Here is a 13,310-nt window from a genome sequence, read left to right as displayed (position 1 = left end):
CTCCCCTCTCATTTTTAATTATATGTCCCCTTATTTTGTAACTATGTCCCCTAATTTGCCTGAGAAGTTAACCAATTCCAAGTACCTTGTCAGCATTTACCCTGTCATGCCCTCTCAGAAAGTTGTCTGTTCTAACAAAATCACCCCCCATTCTTCTAAACTTCAGTGAATGAAGGCCTTATCTCTTTAGCTGTTCTTGATAAGTTAACACTATCACTCAAGGAATCAGTCTAGAGAACATATTTTGAATAGCCTCCAATGCCAGTATATCCTTTGTTAAATACAGGGACCAAAACTATCCACAGTATTCCAGCTGCAGCCTCGCCAACACCCTGTACAACTGTAACAAGATTTCACTATAAATCCAGTAAAGTGATCAGAAGAGAATTGCATTAGATAACTTCCTGGAACTGAGAGAGAAAACTAACATGAAAGTCCCCAAAATTGACAGTTGATTTTTGATAAAGTTTAGCCCAATATGTTTATCTGAGCCAATTCTGAACAAAGAAATAATTGAAACTCATGGTAGAAGTGATTCGAACTACCCCATAGTTTTCTCCTATAACACACAATTATTTTAGTAAAAAACATTAAAATCACCGTTGTGGTTCTGTTCACCGAGCTGGAAATTTTTGTTGCAAACGTTTCGTCCCCTGTCTAGGTGACATCCTCAGTGCTTGGGAGCCTCCTGTGAAGCGCTTCTGTGGTGTTTCCTCCGTCACTTACAGTGGCCTGTCCCTGCCGCTTCCGGTTGTCAGTTTCAGCTGTCCGCTGTAGTGGCCGGTATATTGGGTACAGGTCAATGTGTTTGTTGATGGAGTTTGTGGATGAGTGCCATGATTCTAGTAATTCCCGGGCTGTTCTTTGTTTCGCTTGCCCTATAATGGTAGTGTTGTCCCAGTTGAATTCATGTTGCTTGTCGTCTGCGTGTGTGGCTACTAAGGATAGCTGGTCGTGGCGTTTTCGCATCCATGAACATCAACTAGCCACGAAACCATATCACATGACTGTATCTTCTGTTTTGAATAGCTTCAATTATACATTTTTTCTCAGTCTGATTTTTAACAGCAGAACAACAAACAGCTGCAAGATCAGCTAAAGCCTGCTGCTAGCCATGATCTCTCTTGAAACTTCATTTCATGGAAGAACCCTGTAATTTGCCTGAGAAGTTAACCAATTCTGAGTTTATGAGAATTTTTTTTAGTATGTACATATTTTCAAGAATCTTATTGCAACACCTTCATGATTGCAATTTTTTTTGTTATTTTAGTCGTAACTTATTTTCCTTTTCTCATCTTTTTTCTTTAAATGCTAAAATGTGTGTATAAAAATTTATCCCCGGTTCAAACACTTTAAAAAACCATTCTTTCTTTTTCCTGTGCAGAGAGTTTATCTTGCATCAGTTAGAAATTCAATTTCACAAAAGGCTTGTGGGATCTCACTACAGCCTTGTTTTAAAGGGAGAAGAAATGAAATGTTTAAGAGTAAAAAAAACAACTGTTACAGACAGAGATGAACATAGAATATTGAGGAAACTGATTTTTTGCATATTTGGAGATTTTTAAAATATTAAATTTAAAATTAGAGCTCTTAAATGTTTTTGTTTTTTTCTCGCTTTTAATGCAATCTTTCCCATCTGATTTGTCATTGAATTCATTCATCCGGATTTAAACAACATCCTCAGTCAATATGAGTTGTTTCACAAACTCAGTCAACCACATTGTGTGAGCCAATGTGACTCTCAACATTTTTCTTATTCACTCTACTGGGATGTAGGTGTCACAGGCTGGGGCAATACTTATTGCCCTTGAAAAGGTGGTACTGAGCTGCTGTCTTGAACCACTGTGGTCCATGTGCTGTAGATAAACCCATAATGCTGTTGGGAGGAAATTTCAACAATTCCAATTGACCCAGTGAAGAAGCAGCAATATATTTTCAAGTCAGGATGATGACTGGCTTGGAGGGGATCTTGAAGGCAATGAAATTCCCAAGTATCTGCTGCCTTTGTAGTGGCCATGGGTTTAGAAGGTGCCGTTTAAGAATCTTTGATAAATTTCTGCAGTGCATCCTGTAGATGGTGCACAGTGCTGCTACTGAGTTTCAATGGTAGAGGGAGTGGATGTTTGTGGATGTGATACCAATCAAGTGGGCTGCTTTATCCTGGGTAGCATAAAGCTTCTTGACTGTTATTGGACTCTTATAACACTCTTGACTTGTGCATTTTAGATGGTGGACAAGCTATGGGGAGTTAGGAGGTAAATTACTCAATACAATATTCCGAGGCTCTGACTTGCTCTTGTAGCCGCTATTTATACGGCTAATCTGTTTTAGTTTCTGGTTAATGGTAACCCCCAAGATTTTGATATTGGGAGATTCAGTGATGGTAGCGCCATTGAATTTCAATGGGCAGTTTGTTTTTTATTGGAGATGGTCATTACCTCACATTTGTGTGGCATGCATGTTACTTGCCACTTTGCAGGCTGAACCTGGGTATTGTCCAAGTCTTGCTGAATTTAGTCATGGACTGCTTCAGTATATGAGGAGTCACTAATAATGCTGAACATTATGCAGTAAGCAATGAAAATTCCCACTTCTGAATTTATGATGAAGGAAAGGTCATTAATGAAGCCGGTTTAGCCTACGACATTATTCTGAGGAGTTCTTACAGAGATGTCCTGGAACTAAGACCTCCAATAACCAAAATCATCTTCCTATGGAACTGGTACAAGTCGAACCGGCAGAGAGTTTTCTCCCTGATTCCCATTGATTCCAGTTTTTCTAGGGTTTCTTGATGCCACATTTGGTCAAATGCAGTGAGTATCACTCTCGCCTCAGGAATTCATATTTGAACAAGGTTGTAATGAGGTTAGAGCTGAAAATGTGTTGCTGGAAAAGCGCAGTAGGTCAGGCAGCATCCAAGGAGCAGGAGAATCGATGTTTCAGGCATGAGCCCTTCTTTTTTCCGCTCTGATTTCCAGCATCTGCAGTCCTCACTTTCTCCTGTAATGAGGTTAGGAGCTGAGTGCCCCTGGCAGAACCCAATCTGAGCATCACTGAGCACGTTATTGCTGCACAGACGATGTTTGATAGTGTTGTTGATAATGCCTTCCATCACCTTCGTGATGATCAAGAATAAACCTATGTGGTGGTAATTGGCCTGGTTAACTGAATTAGCTAGACAGTTGGTTCTCCATGCAGAATGATGCCAATTGCGTGGGTTCAATTCCTGCATCAATTGAAGTTACCACGAAGGCGAAAGACCCTCAGGTTAAACCACCGCCACCAATGAGGGAGCAGCTCAGTGGTCTGTAGGACCATAGCGATTATACCTAGTATCACACAAAAGTTGTAAAGTATTATGAATGTAAAGGTGGTCCTTCTAACTAATAGTATCATAGACAGATCCTTCTGCAGCCGGCAGATTGGTAAGGGTGAGGTTCAGAATGTAATTGCTTCTTGTTAGTTTCTTCACCACCTACCACAGACTGAATCTAGCAGCTATAGCCTTTAGGACTTGACCAGCTCAATCAATAATGCTGCTGCTGAGTCACTGTTGGTGATGGACATTGAAATCCTTCACAAAGAGTATGGCCCTTGCCACCCTCAGTGTTTCCTCCAAGTTGCTGTGGTTCTGTTCGCCGAGCTGGAAGTGTTTGTTGCAAACGTTTCGTTCCCTGTCTAGTTGACATCCTCAGTGCTTGGGAGCCTCCTGTGAAGCACTTCTGTGGTGTTTTTTCCGGCATTTATAGTGGCCTGTCCCTGCCGCTTCCAGTTGTCAGTTTCAGCTGTCCGCTGTAGTGGCCGGTATATTGGGTCCAGGTCGATGTGTTTGTTGATGGAGTTTGTGGATGAGTGCCATGCTTCTATGAATTCCCTGGCTGTTCTTTGTTTCGCTTGCCCTATAATGGTAGTGTTGTCCCAGTCAAATTCAAAAACGGATATCCTCGCAATTTCATCAACAGATTGATGGAGTTTGTGGATGAGTGCCATGCTTCTAGGAATTCCCTGGCTGTTCTTTGTTTGGCTTGTCCTGTAATGGTAGTGTTGTCCCTGTCGAATTCGTGTTGCTTGTCGTCTGCGTGTGTGGCAACTAGGGTTAGCTGGTCGTGTCGTTTCGTGGCTAGTTGATGTTCGTGGATGTGAAACAAAGAACAGCCAGGGAATTCCTAGAAGCATGGCATTCATCCACAAACTCCATCAACAAACACATCGACCTGGACCCAATATACCGGCCACTACAGCGGACAGCTGAAACTGACAACCGGAAGTGGCAGGGACAGGCCACTATTAATGCCGGAGGAAAAACCACAGAAGCGCTTCACAGGAGGCTCCCAAGCACTGAGGATGTCACCTAGACAGGGGACGAAACGTTTGCAACAAAAACTTCCAGCTCGGCGAACAGAACCACAGCAACGAGCACCCGAGCTACAAATCTTCTCACAAACTTTCCTCCAAGTGTTGTTCAAACTTGTCAAGCATTGATTCATCTTATCAAGTGAGGATGTTATATGGTAATCAACAGAAGGTTTCCTTACAAATGTATGACTTGATGTTCAGAATCAATGTCAAGGAATCCAGGGCAACTTCAGGGCAAATTCTCTTTCTACCCCAATGATCTATATTATTTCTTTGTATTTTAATGTATGTAGATTTTATTTATGTTTAATGAATAATTTGTGAAATTCAATAGCTTAACTGATCAGAGTAAGGTAACCAATTTATGATCAGTTAAGATGTGGAGGTGTCAGTGGTGGACTGGGGTTGACAAGGTCAGAAGTCAGACGACACCAGCTTACAGTCCAACAGGTTTATTTGAGATTACAAGAGTGCTGTTCCATTGTCAGGTGAAGTGTCGATATGCACGATCTTCTTGGAGATCCTCTCCATTTTGAGCCAGTGGTTTATGGTGTCGATGATAGCCATGATGTGGAGGTTCCGGTGTTAGACTGGGGTGGACAAAGTCAGATGTCACGTGACACCAGGTCATAGACTAACAGGTTTATTTGCAATCACAAGCTTTTGCAGCGCTCTGAAATCTTGTGATTTCAAGTAAACCTGTTGAACTGTAAGCTGGTGTTGTGTGACTTCTGACAATGCTCAACATTATGGTACGACCGTGTAGCCATTAGGAAGTGAGTTGAAACTGTCAAAGCTTCATTTGGAAAATTAAATCCTTGAAGGTTGAGGAAGGCATTCATTCCATCAGTCAGAAAAGGTATGGCACATATGCTTCTTAGCTAACAGGAGATCATTCAAACCATCATGCTGTGTCAGCTCTTCAAAAGAACAAAAGAATCTTTAACAAAAGAGTACATCATTCATCCCCTTGAATCTGCTCAACCAGTTGATAAAACCCTGGTAGATCTGATGTGGTGTGAACTTCACTTTCCATATCTATCCCTCCCTCTCTCTCTGTCTCTCTCTCTCTCTCTCTCTCCTCTCCCTCTTTCTCTCTGTCTCTCTCACGCACAGACAGACGCATGACTCCCTTGCCAATCTAGTCAGCTCAGTCTTGAATATATTCAATGACCCAGCCTCCATTGTTCTCCAGGGGAAGAGAATTCCATGTACTGATGACCCTATGACAGAAAAGATCTCTCCTTATCTCAGTGTTAAATAGGGAATTCCTAATTTTAAAATATGTCCTTCCTCTGCATGGCAATACATTCTCTCAGCATTATTCTGTCAGTCCCTTCTGATTCTCGGGAACAAATTACTGCAGATGCCGAAATCTGAACTGAAAACAACAAATGCTGGAGATCACAACGGGTCAGGCCGCATCCATGGCGAGAAAGCAAGCTAATGTTTTGAGTCTAGAAAACTCTTCATCAGAACTGAAGTGTGGAGGGGGCAGCATTTATGCTACAGTTTGGGAGAGGTGGGGGTAATGGATGTAGGGTGCTGATGGAGGAATGATGTTGATAGTTCGGATTAAGTAATCAGAATGTGAGAATGGTAAAACAATGGTATATCTCCTGCCAGACTTGAAAGTACAGTAAGTGGAATAAGGGGTGGGAAGGACATGATAACAAGCTAAAAAGAAAGGGAAGAAGTGGGAGTTGGTTCACAATTTAAAGTCCAGGAGGCTGCAAAGTGCCCAGTCTGAAGATGAGATAGTGTTCTTTCAGTTTGTGCTGTGATTCAGTGGAATACTGCAACATGGTGAAGACAGACATGAGGGCATGCGAACAGGACGCTGTGTTAACATGAATGGCTAGGGGAAAGTTGGGGTCCTACTTGCGCACACATCCCCAAAGTGGTCACCCAGTCTGCATTTGGTTTCTACAATGTAGAATAGGCCACACTAGGTGCAGTGAATACAATACACAAGATTGTAGGAGGTACAGGTGCAATGCTGCTTCACCTGGAAAGTCTGTTTAGGCCCTTAGATGGTGAGCAGGGAGGAGGTGAAGGTGTACCTTGTAACACCTGCCATGTAATCGCAGAAGGTGCAACACCAACCCCTTCACCTCCAACAGGTTAAACAGCATTCAAGCAATTTCCCTCTGACAGGTGTTATAGTTTCCTGTTCCCTGTATCCCTCCTGTCTTGAATAGGCGCTATTTAATTATCACTAACCTTCTCCCAAATCCCCTGGCTGCTCTTGCCCCAGAATGCTTTCAGGTTTCTTATTTTCAGCAAATAAGTGAATTTTGAATGTGCATTTTGTCCTTATTCATTCTTTGGATTTGGACATTCCGGGCAAGACCAGCATTTATTATCCATCTTTAATTCACCTTGAGGGAATGGTGCATTGTTGCCTTGAATCATTGCAGTTTTTGTGCTGAAAGTGCTCTTTTAGTACTTTAGAGAGAGTTCCAGAGTTTGTACCATGAAAAGTGAAGGAGTGGCCATTATATTTACAAATTATATGTTGTGTGACTTGGAAAACTCAGAGGTGTCTCTAGTCCAAGATTGTATTGAATCTGTTTCCACCATCATCACCCTCCCAGGTATGGAATTCTGGTTTGGAAAAGTTTTAAAAACTTTCTGAATTAATCATAGTTACCCCCTGGATTTTTTTGTCAATAATCTTAAATTATGTCATCATTTTTTATAATACTACTAAGTACAAACTAAAAATCTGCTTCCACTATTGCTTCATGTGTTAATAACTTACTTATATGATTATAGGGATATTCAGCATTTAACAATACTCCAGACGTACTTCAAAATGAAACCAAATCATTTGCATCAGGTAAAATGATAGAATTTATTTAATTCTGTGCATTTTTGATCGTGTACAAAAAGCTTTTTTTTTCATAAATAATCAATGACTGATGTTAATCATAGCTTAATGATAGTTTACTAAAGAAAAACTTGCGCATGCTAAAGACTGCAATGTTTTGGAATATTTTTCGAGTAGTAAGCACTAAACAGTTTTACAGAGTTTATATATGACTACCTTAATTTTTCAGCACATCTTCATAAGTTTACCCATAACCTGAGTACAGTATGTAAAAACTATGACAGTGTGCTTTTGTGTGCTTTTCTATATATGCCAGACTCATGGTTTTCTAATTTCATGACACACTGTTTGCAGAAGTTGCAATAACCTATCTTTAATAAATTTTAGAATCTGGAAAATTAATAAATTTGCATTGATGTTAACATAGGTAAAAACAAGGACTGCAGAAGCTGGAAACCAGAGTCTAGATTAGAGTGGTGCTGGAAAAACACAGCAGGTCAGGCAGCATCCGAGGAGCAGGAAAATCAACGTTTCGGACAAAAGCCCTTCGTCAGGAATAGAGGCAGGAAGCCTCCAGGGTGGAGAGATAAATGAGAGGGAAGTGGGGGTGGGGAGAAAGTAGCGTAGAGTACAATAGGTGAATGGGGGTGGGGATGGAGGTGATAGGTCAGAGAGGAGGGTGGAGTGGATATGTGGAAAGGAAGATAGGCAGGTAGGACAGATCATGGGGACATTGCTGAGCTGGAAGGTTGGAACTGGGGGGAGGTGGCACAAGGGGAAATGAGGAAACTGGTGAAGTCCATATTGATGCCCTGGGGTTGAAGTGTTCCGAGGCGGAAGATGAGGCATTCTTCCTTCAGGTGTCGGGTGGTGAGGGAACGGCGATGGAGGAGGCCCAGGACCTCCATGTCCTCGGCTGAGTGGGAGGAGGAGTTGAAATGTTGGGCCACAGGGCGGTGTGGTTGATTGGTGCGGGTGTCCTGGAGATGTTCCCTAAAGCGCTCTGCTAGGAGGCATCCAGTCTGTCCAATGTAGAGGAGACCGCATCGGGAGCAACAGATACAATAAGTGATATTGGTGGATGTGCAGGTAAAACTTTGATGGATGTGGAAGACTCCTTTGGGGCCTTGGATGGAGGTGAGGGAGGAGGTGTAGGCGCAGGTTTGGAAATTCCTGCGGTGGCAGGGGAGGGAGCCACGATGGGAGGGTGGGTTGTTGGGGGACAAGGACCTTACCAGGTAGTCACAGAGGGGACGGTCTTTGCAGAAAGGGGAAGGGGGTGGGGAGGGAAATATATCTCTGGTGGTGGGGTCTGTTTGGAAGTGGCGGAAATGTCGTCGAATGATGTGGTTTATGCGAAGGTTGGTAGGGTGGAAGGTGAGCACCAGAGGGGGTTCTGTCCTTGTTACGGTTGGAGGGGTGGGGTTTGAGGACGGAGGTGCAGGATGTAGATGAGATGCGTTGGAGGGCATCTTCAACCATGTAGGAAGGGAAATTGCGATCTCTAAAGAAGGAGGCCATCTGGTGTGTTCTGTGGTGGAACTGGTCCTCCTGGGAGCAGATACAGCGGAGGCGGAGGAATTGGGAATACGGGATGGCATTTTTGCAGGAGGTAGTATAGGAAAAGGTGTAATCCAGGTAGCTGTGGGAATCAGTGCACTTGTCAGTTGTCATTAATGGAGATGGAGAGGTCCAGGAAGGGGAGGAAGGTGTCAGAGATGGTCCAGGTGAATTTAAGGTCAGGATGGAATGTGTTGGTGAAGTTGATGATTTGCTCAACCTCCTCGCGGGAGCATGAGGTGGCGTCAATGCAATCATCAATGTAGCAGAGGAAGAGGTGGGGAGTGGTGCCGGTGTAACTACGAAAGATGGACTGTTCCAGATAGGCATTGCTGGGCCCCATATGGGTGCCCATGGCTACCCCTTTGATCTGGAGGAAATGGGAGGATTCGAAGGAGAAATTGTTAAGGATGAGGACCAGTTCAGCCAAACGAATGAGTGTCGGTGGGAGGGTACTGTTAGGGACGTCGGGAGAGGAAGAAAAAGAGGTCTTGGAGGCCTGGTCATGGCGGATGGAGGTGTAGAGGGATTGCTTATCCTTGGTGAAGATGAAGTGTTGGGGGCTGGGGAAACGGAAGTCTTGGAGGAGGTGGAGGGCGTGGGTGGTGTCTCGAACGTATGTGAAGAGTTCCTGGACTAGGAGGGATAGGACAGTGTCGAGGTAGGTAGAGATGAGTTCGGTGGGGCAGGAGCATGCTGAGACAATGGATCGGCCAGGGTGGTCAGGCTTGTGGTTCTTGGGAAGGAGTTAGAATCGGGCGATGTGGGGTTCCCGGACTATGAAGTTGGAAGCTGTGGGTGGGAGAACTCCTGAAGTGATGAGGTTCTGTATGGTCTGGGAGATGATGGTTTGCTGATGGGGGGTGGGGTCATGGTCGAGGGGCGGTAGAAGGAGTTGTCTTTGAGTTGGCATCTGGTTTCAGCGGTGTAGAGGTCAGTGCGCTAAACTACCACTGCACCCCCTTGATGTTAACATGTCAGCCTCTGTTGATTTATGAAGGCAAATTAAGCCCTGTACTCTGGTGCAATTGAACAATGCACATTTACTATTTTGAAATTGCAAATTCATGACCAATTCTATCAAAGTGTTACATATGCACTGCCTCATTTTGTTTGTAAATAACGTATGGCTTGTATTTATTGTACATTTTTTTTCAATTGCTTCAAGAAAAATGTATAAAGATTTGAGGTGATAGAAACATATGATGGTGTAAAGTTCATTTGCATGAGTCTTTTCAAGAATCACTTAAGTGCTCCACATCTATCTTAATCAGCAATTGTAATAGGACAAAATTGACTCAGTTAATAAGTGTGCATTTGTATTTGTGCGGATTTGTATTATTTGTTCCTTGTTTCAGATGCAAAAAGAGCACTTGGTGAAGTTGAAGAGAGAATTTCAAGTTTAAGTAAGGAGCCTGTTATTGGCAATATAATCAATACTTCTACGGCCTATCTTAATCAGGGTCAGAGATTCTTTCTTGAGTATATTCCACATTTGGAAAAATATGATTTCTACAGGTAGGTTTGCTTTCTCAAGATTTAATTACAACAGTGTTAAAGTATCCATTCTAAGCTTACAATATTGACGTTTTTTTTAAAAGTAGCTTAAATGTAATTATTTGGAAAATATTTTCTGCATCATAAATGTTTCTAAATGGTTTCCAAATCATGGGTGCTTCGTGATAAAGGAATCATACACAATGTTTACTGTTACAGTATCAAGGGGTTTGAATGCGTATGTGTCTTTTTATAGATGGCTTGTTGGTGTTGCCCTCAGCTGTGCTGTGATTCTTATCCTTGCTTTCAATTATCTTGGTTTGCTTTGTGGAACATGTGGCTTTGACAAGCACGCTTCTCCAACCACAAGAGGCTGTGTATCAAACACAGGAGGCAACCTTCTTTTAGCGTAAGAACTTGTAATATTATGACAAAATAATTCAAATATTGATGTCACATAGTTGCATATTGTATGCAACATTTGAAGAAATTTTCTTTAATTACAATATTAAGTTTCAAATTAAACAAACATTTTTTTAAAAATCTATTTACCATTTCTTTTAGTGGAGTTGGAATCAGCTTCATCTTCTCCTGGCTTATGATGCTGGTAGTTTTGGTGACCTTCATTGCAGGTGGAAATGTTGAAAAACTTGTTTGTCAGTCTTTAAAAGACAATAGTTTATTCAAGGTAAAGTGGAACTTTGTTGTAATTTAGTGTTTCCGGTTATACTCACTTCTGCTATTTACTTTTGATTGAAAAGGGCAAAGTTGGACTTTATAAGGTCCACCAGTACCTTGACAACTCTCTTCTCTTGTAAAGTGTAATTAAAGCCTGTTTTAAATATTTCACCATCCTTTTGTTCACCATCCCTAATATCTCCTTATGTTCAAGGTTTGTGCGAAGATTTGTAGCTCGGGTGCTCGTTGTTGTGGTTCTGTTCGCCGAGCTGGAAGTTTTTGTTGCAAACGTTTCGTCCCCTGGCTAGGCGACATCATCAGTGCTTGGAAGCCTCCTGCGAAGCGCTTCTTTGATGTTTCCTCCAGTGTTTATAGTGGTCTGTCCCTGCCGCTTCCGGTTGTCAGTTTCAGCTGTCCGCTGTAGTGGTTGGTATATTGGGTCCAGGTCGATGTGTTTGTTGATGGAGTTTGTGGATGAATGCCATGCCTCTAGGAATTCCCTGGCTGTTCTCTGTCTGGCTTGCCCTATGATAGTAGTGTTGTCCCAGTCGAATTCATGTTGCTTGTTGTCAGCGTGTGTGGCTACTAAGGATAGCTGGTCGTGTCGTTTCGTGGCTAGCTGATGTTCATGTATGCGGATTGTTAGCTGTCTTCCTGTTTGTCCTATATAGTGTTTTGTGCAGTCCTTGCATGGGATTTTGTACACTACATTCGTTTTGCTCATGTTGGGTATCGGGTCCTTCGTTCTGGTGAGTTGTTGTCTGAGCGTGGCTGTTGGTTTGTGTGCCGTTATGAGTCCTAGGGGTCGCAGTAGTCTGGCTGTCAGTTCCGAGATGCTCCTGATGTATGGTAGTGTGGCTAGTCCTTTTGGTTGTGGTATGTCCTCGTTGTGTGGTCTTTCTCTTAGGCATCTGTTGATGAAGTTGCGCGGGTATCCGTTTTTGGCGAATACCTTGTATAGGTGTTCCTCTTCTTCTTTTTGCAGTTCTGGTGTACTGCAGTGTTTTGTGGCCCTTCTGAATAGTGTCCTGATGCAGCTTCGTTTGTGTGTGTTGGGGTGGTTACTTTCATAGTTTACGACTTGGTCTGTGTGTGTGGCTTTCCTGTATACCCTTGTAGTGTATACAAGGGCTAAAAAACAGGTATTTGGCCTTGAGTTGAGCGAGTGCCTCAGATGAGGTCAGGTGACATCCAAAGAAGGTTCCTCCCCATCCCCTCAAACACTATTCCTTAACACCAACACACCTAGGAAAAGTTGCCAGGTCCCTTACATGGTGTGAGTTTGGCTCTGCTACAAGTAAAACAGTGGTGGGAATAGAATGAAACTCTGAAGTGCCACGTAAGGACCTCAGTAGACACAAGGTTGGGCAAGCCACCAAACCACCACCACCCCCCCAATTAAAAGTGAAGGTCGGTTGAGGGTGGATGGATAGACGGTGGGCAGGTGACATGCTTTGTTTTCAGTCCTTTCTCTCCTTTCAAACATTGTGGTCATTTGGGGCTGGTTGTAAAAGAAGTCCTCTGTGTCAGATGTCTAACAGTTACTGTTGTGAAGCACCTTGAGATGTTTTACTATGATAAAGGCAATGTATAAATTAATATAAATGGTTCCCAATATTGAACAATCGGTTCAGATTGAATAAGATTAAACGTGACATGGGATGGAACATTTGCAGAGATTGAAGTTTTAATGGCATTGATTCCTCTAACCTTGAAAATCTCAACCATTTTCAATTTTTATGTTTTACAAAAATTGTTAATCCACTGACAATCTTTCAATGAACATGGGATCTTTATTTGTAAAAGATTACTTTATCAGCAATTTTTAAATTTGATTTCTTTGATTATATTTATATTCCTAAAATTTTTGAGCCTGGAATGTTTTCAATGGTGAACTGCACTATTTCTGATATCTGGAAAATAATTGTTCTGATTATTTGTCTCCAAATCTGTTTCATTTTTGCAATTTTCAGGTTCTGGATACTCCTTATTTGTTAAACTCACAATGGAAATATTTTCTTTCTGGACTTCTGTTTTCTGAACACAATATAAATGTCACTTTTCAAAGTGTATACAGGTAAGATACTAAAGTCTAGTGCTGCTTTGTTTCTCGGAAAATATCTTGTTCTGCTTTATCTCCTTGATATCTTCTCTCTAATAGATGAAGACTTCACTGGAGTAGGAATTCAGATTTGCCATGTGATTGTTCTTCATTTGTAAACTTGGACAGTATGCATTGAAACGCTACTCAGTGACAGGATATATCACAGCCATTCCCAATCCTGTCTTTGCACAGTGTCTCCATAGATACCTGTGGAGCACTAAACAGTGTTGAGGAGTGCGTGCCCTGATGAATGTCTTCTTCCATCTACTCTAACTAAGTTAT

At 42.3% G+C, this 13,310-nt stretch overlaps 1 protein-coding gene across 13 annotated transcripts in view; it reads left to right on the top strand.

Annotated features, from left to right (window-relative positions):
- LOC122551995 (prominin-1-A-like) overlaps positions 1-13,310 on the top strand; it is a 281,448-nt gene that overhangs the window by 171,727 nt on the left and 96,411 nt on the right. For all 13 annotated transcript variants that reach the window (XM_043694569.1, XM_043694612.1, XM_043694582.1 and 10 more), the window contains 5 exons: positions 7,135-7,198; positions 10,108-10,267; positions 10,503-10,655; positions 10,811-10,934; positions 12,898-13,001. In XM_043694569.1, the coding sequence (XP_043550504.1) occupies positions 7,135-7,198; positions 10,108-10,267; positions 10,503-10,655; positions 10,811-10,934; positions 12,898-13,001 (605 nt within the window). The remainder of the gene's footprint in view (positions 1-7,134; positions 7,199-10,107; positions 10,268-10,502; positions 10,656-10,810; positions 10,935-12,897; positions 13,002-13,310) is intronic.

Source organism: Chiloscyllium plagiosum, chromosome 1 (assembly GCF_004010195.1).
Source record: "Chiloscyllium plagiosum isolate BGI_BamShark_2017 chromosome 1, ASM401019v2, whole genome shotgun sequence".
NCBI lineage: Eukaryota > Metazoa > Chordata > Chondrichthyes > Orectolobiformes > Hemiscylliidae > Chiloscyllium > Chiloscyllium plagiosum.
The sequence above is the reverse complement of the archived record's forward strand: the minus strand, read 5'-3'. Positions and strand labels throughout refer to the sequence as shown.